At 28.7% G+C, this 4,738-nt stretch overlaps 1 protein-coding gene across 1 annotated transcript; it reads left to right on the forward strand.

The window, feature by feature from the left end:
• Window positions 1,530-2,502, forward strand: LOC109356945 (stress-induced protein SAM22-like). Its single transcript, XM_019600603.1, has 2 exons — window positions 1,530-1,746; window positions 2,002-2,502. Exons 1-2 carry the CDS (start codon window positions 1,566-1,568, stop codon window positions 2,295-2,297), a joined length of 477 nt encoding a protein of 158 aa, XP_019456148.1. The 5' UTR covers window positions 1,530-1,565; the 3' UTR covers window positions 2,298-2,502.

Raw genomic sequence — 4,738 nt, forward strand, 5'->3', positions numbered from 1 at the left:
AAATACACATGTTACATGTTTATTCTCATTCACATTTTACATGTTTATTCGCATTACTAATAAAACACATGTTACTCGTGCATTCATATGTTAAAACACACATGTTACCGTTAAGAACGCATTTGTTACATGTGTATTTTTCTATTCAAACACATAAGAAAAATAAATGACAATTTCAAATTTGAATCTTTTATTGAAAATAGGAAATCGAAACATGATACTATATGATTTTTTTTAAATAAATGTTTTAAAAGTTGTAGAAATAAAATGAATTTTTCAATAAAAATATAGAAATCAAATCATGATACTATATGAGTATTTTTTATTAAAAAAATATTTAAAAGTTATAAAAAACTTCAATTTTGAATTTGATTATTTAACTATAATAGAGAAAAATTAAAATTTAAAGAATTTGAACTGTGATATTAAAATTCAGTCGGAAAAGTGTCACAAAGCTTTGATATGATGAAAAATATAATAATTCTTAGAGTATTGATAAATGTTAAATAATATATATAGATTAATACAAATATTAAATGAGGTGAAACTGTATAGATTTTTTAATTAAAATTAAATAATTACATAAGTGAATGTGAAATGATTATATTAAGGTTTTGTTACCAAAATTGTGATCATAAGATTTACATGCTTGTGCATCCTACTGTTCTTCCATCAAGATTTATACGAAGTTACACACTTACACCCTCATGTCGGAGATGAAGAGGTAAGGATGAGATTAAGGAATAGTGGAAAGACAAAGAGGTAATAGTAGAACTGATGAAATGGAAAAGAGAAATAGTATGGATGTGAAAAAAGATTTCAATTCACTCTAATGTTCGATGATCAATACTTTTTAAGATAATAAAACATATGGGTCAATCACTAATTAGCATTAAAACATTAAAATATAAAATGTACAAAAAGTGAGGATGTAGTATAAAAATATACATAGTAGTAACATATAACCTTTTAGAAGGGAAAAAAGTGAGGAGGAAGTGATATATGACTTGAATGAGTTTTTTATTATATAGTTAATAGATTATGTTGCAAAAGCTATATATACTAGTACCTGGTCAAATTTTGTACAAAGTAATAATATATTGTTTATTTTGTATAACATATACCAATATATTTACAAATTACAACATATATATCAAAATCATGGCTCCTGAGTGTACATCTCGTCCCTTTTGTTGNAGGTTATGTTGCAAAAGCTATATATACTAGTACCTGGTCAAATTTTGTACAAAGTAATAATATATTGTTTATTTTATATAACATATACCAATATATTTACAAATTACAACATATATATCAAAATAATGGCTCCTGAGTGTACATCTCGTCCCTTTTGTTGACAATGGGTAGATATTGTCCCCAATAGACAAATGAAAAGGATAGGTGGCTAACAACCTCTCTAGTCAGCACCTATTCACATACAAGCAGAGATGCCTACAAATACAAGGGACTCATTTGCTCATAAATCACACAACAATCATTCTAACATCTTCTTCTTATATATCTTTCCATTATTCTTCCTCCTTTTTGCTAATTAGTTTCTAAGCATGGGTGTTTTTACATTTGAGAATGAATCCACTTCTACTGTGGCTCCTGCTAGGCTCTACAAAGCTTTGGTAACAGATGCTGACACCATCATCCCAAAAGCTGTTGAAGCCATCCAAAGTGTTGAAACCGTTGAGGGTAATGGTGGCCCTGGAACCATTAAGAAGCTTACTTTGATTGAGGGTTAGTATATTATATCTTCTTCATACATAAAATATATGGTCATGGCATATCATTACACATGAGAAATTTTAGTTTTCCTTCCGCGTTTGTGATGCTATTTTTACCCACGCTAAATTTTTATTACATAAAAGCAAACATTTATAGAACAAGATCTATGTTTTGTTTAACTGTATATTTATTATATCAATGAAATCTATGAATTACTAAACCAATTAAGCTGATGATGTTTATGGATATGATAATCATATTGGGCAGGTGGGGAAACCAAGTATGTGTTACACAAAATAGAGACAATTGATGAGGCCAATTTGGGATATAACTACAGCATAGTTGGTGGAGTTGGATTGCCAGATACAGTGGAGAAGATATCAATTGAGACCAAATTGGTTGAAGGAGCCAATGGAGGATCAATTGGAAAGGTCACTATCAAGATTGAAACCAAAGGAGATGCTCAACCCAATGAAGAAGAAGGCAAGGCTGCCAAAGCAAGAGGAGATGCTTTTTTCAAGGCCATTGAGAGTTACCTTTCAGCCAATCCTGATTACAACTAAACTCAACTCTATTATTGAAGAAGAGCTCCCTTATATAATGTTTTCTTCCATGTTATCCGGTTTGTGCTTTTAAGTTTGATTCATATGTAATGAGTAATAAGTGTTCTTCTCTTCTCTTTCCCTTTTTTGCAAAAGTGTGAAATTCCATGAGCTTGTATTTCACTTCTTCAATAAATTAATACAAAAGAAATTAAAAGCACCATCTTAGCATAAATATGATTATTTGAAAGATTTATATATTTTATTGCATATATCTAAAATTATGTTTAAACTGGACATGAAGAAATATGAATTCTTGAAAGTTTAAGTTTTTATTTTTATTTTTTTATAAGATAAACGTGAAAATAATTGCAATATAAAAAGACTTAATGTTATTTAATTTGGAAGTACTGAACTAGTTTGTTGTATACATTAATATATACAAGAACATAGAGCTACACTCACATACTCAAAAACATTTTTATACGTCAAAAGGACATGAGAGAATTATATCTTGTATTCAAAAGTAGTAAGAATATTTTTCTACAATAGATTTTAACAGGGTGGAAATAAGAAGGAAAGAAGACTTAATTAATGGATATCGATGCTATAAGAAAACTTCATACCAATTAATCTTTTATCCTATCCCACCATTGTTTTTATACAGGGTATTATTAAATTTGGACTAATCAATGACTTGATTAGGGAATTAAGTCAATTAGTTATTGGTTGGACCATCAAATCATTTGGACATGTTGACTTAGTTTTCTTAAAAAAACTAAAATATCATAATAATAGTTAACATTATTTAATAACTATATACCCAAAATATAAAAAACATTATTATAACTATTAAATAGTTAACAAAGAAGATTTTACTATTACGAAATGCTCAAATAAGTTGGAAATGTCCTGAAAAAAAATGTGTTATGCTTTTTTTTGGGGTCCAAATGTGTGTTTTGCTTTTTTTTGGAGTGCAAATGTGTGCTATGCTTTAATATAACAAAAGTGGACAATAAGTATAAATTTAATTAAACAATCAAAGTTTTGCTAACACATAAGTCATTAAATGACAACCATAATTATAAATAAGTTTAAAATATTTGATCTTTTTTCATCTCAGTACAACATAGTTTTGATTGTTTTTTAATTTTTTTTTATTGATTTGTTCGATTCAACCAGTCCGACCATCTAAACTTATTTTAGGCTTAAATCGTCCGAGTCGAACTGAGTCAATCCGATTTTTATTCAAAACCAGTTATAAAAGAGACTTGGACTGGTTAGATGTTCATTTCATGGTTGAACTAGTCGAACTAACTGATCAAAGCCGAATTTTATAACTCTTTTTATATCAATGAATGTTTCACTAAGTATTTGTTTAATATACATGAAACTATGTAGTTTTTGTTTATTTTAAAAAAATATGTTTAAATTGTGACATACCTNTTATTCCAACCCTTATCGAAGGCTATGCCCACATCAAGAATGGCAGAACTTAGCTCGGCATAGATAGCCAATTGAATACCAATGAAAGAGTTAAAACTCTCCATGAACTTAGCTCGGCTTTGTAGTTTTTGTTTATTTTAAAAAAATATGTTTAAATTGTGACATACCTAAATTATAAACTCAATTTAATTTTTTATAGAATGTCGCGCCCCGATTTTCGGCTGCACAACCTCATTAGAGTCGCCACTACATTTTTTTCTTCAGTCAAAAAATGTAGAAAAATATTTTGGCCCAATCACATTGGGCCTTGGACTTTGATATCCAGGTTCGGGAGTTGATTACACACTAGGGAAGGTATTAGCATCCTAGTTGCCCGTTTGAACGGTACCCTATTATATTGCATGGATTATTGATTGTGTTATTATTATTTTATTTAATTATATTATTAATTAATTAATTATTATGAAGAAAAAAATTTGTTTTTATTATTGTGCCTGACAAGAATGACCCCGGTCCTACGTATCCCTATTAAGGGAATCAAGGCTTACGTAGTTCTTTTGGTAGAAAAAATTTATTTGTTGGGTTGATTTTATTTCTTAGAAAAATTAAAAATTAAAAAATTATTTTTTAAAATGAGTGAAGCATAGCTCTTATGTCCAATACCGCATCTCATATTAAAACTTAGTTAAGAAATTACATTTTTTATATTAAAAAAACTGTTTTTAAATATGAGTGAAGCATAGCCCTTACGTCCGATACTGCATGTCATATCTTAAAATTGTGGAAATATGGTTTCAATATTTTTTACAAATACAATAATTATATGACATATCATTATCAAATTTATTACACATGTAGATGAAACAGAGCATAGGTGATGAACAAAAAAAAATAGATGTAAGAAATTGGACTTACTTGGACACATGAATCAACATCTTTTAATTGAGAATAAAGACTCACAGTCAGAGAGAATGTTTAGACCAACTCAACACGTCCATGTATGCATTGGGCCTGTG

This window comes from Lupinus angustifolius, chromosome LG01, assembly GCF_001865875.1.
Source record: "Lupinus angustifolius cultivar Tanjil chromosome LG01, LupAngTanjil_v1.0, whole genome shotgun sequence".
Classification (NCBI taxonomy): domain Eukaryota; kingdom Viridiplantae; phylum Streptophyta; class Magnoliopsida; order Fabales; family Fabaceae; genus Lupinus; species Lupinus angustifolius.

What these genes read in the sequence shown, in the direction of transcription:
- LOC109356945 (XM_019600603.1), top strand. Translation starts at nt 1,566, where the DNA reads ATGGGTGTTTTTACATTTGAGAATGAATCCACTTCTACTGTGGCTCCT. An exon ending in GAAGCTTACTTTGATTGAGG is followed by an intron (nt 1,747 to 2,001) that starts GTTAGTATATTA and finishes CATATTGGGCAG; the next exon opens with GTGGGGAAACCAAGTATGTG.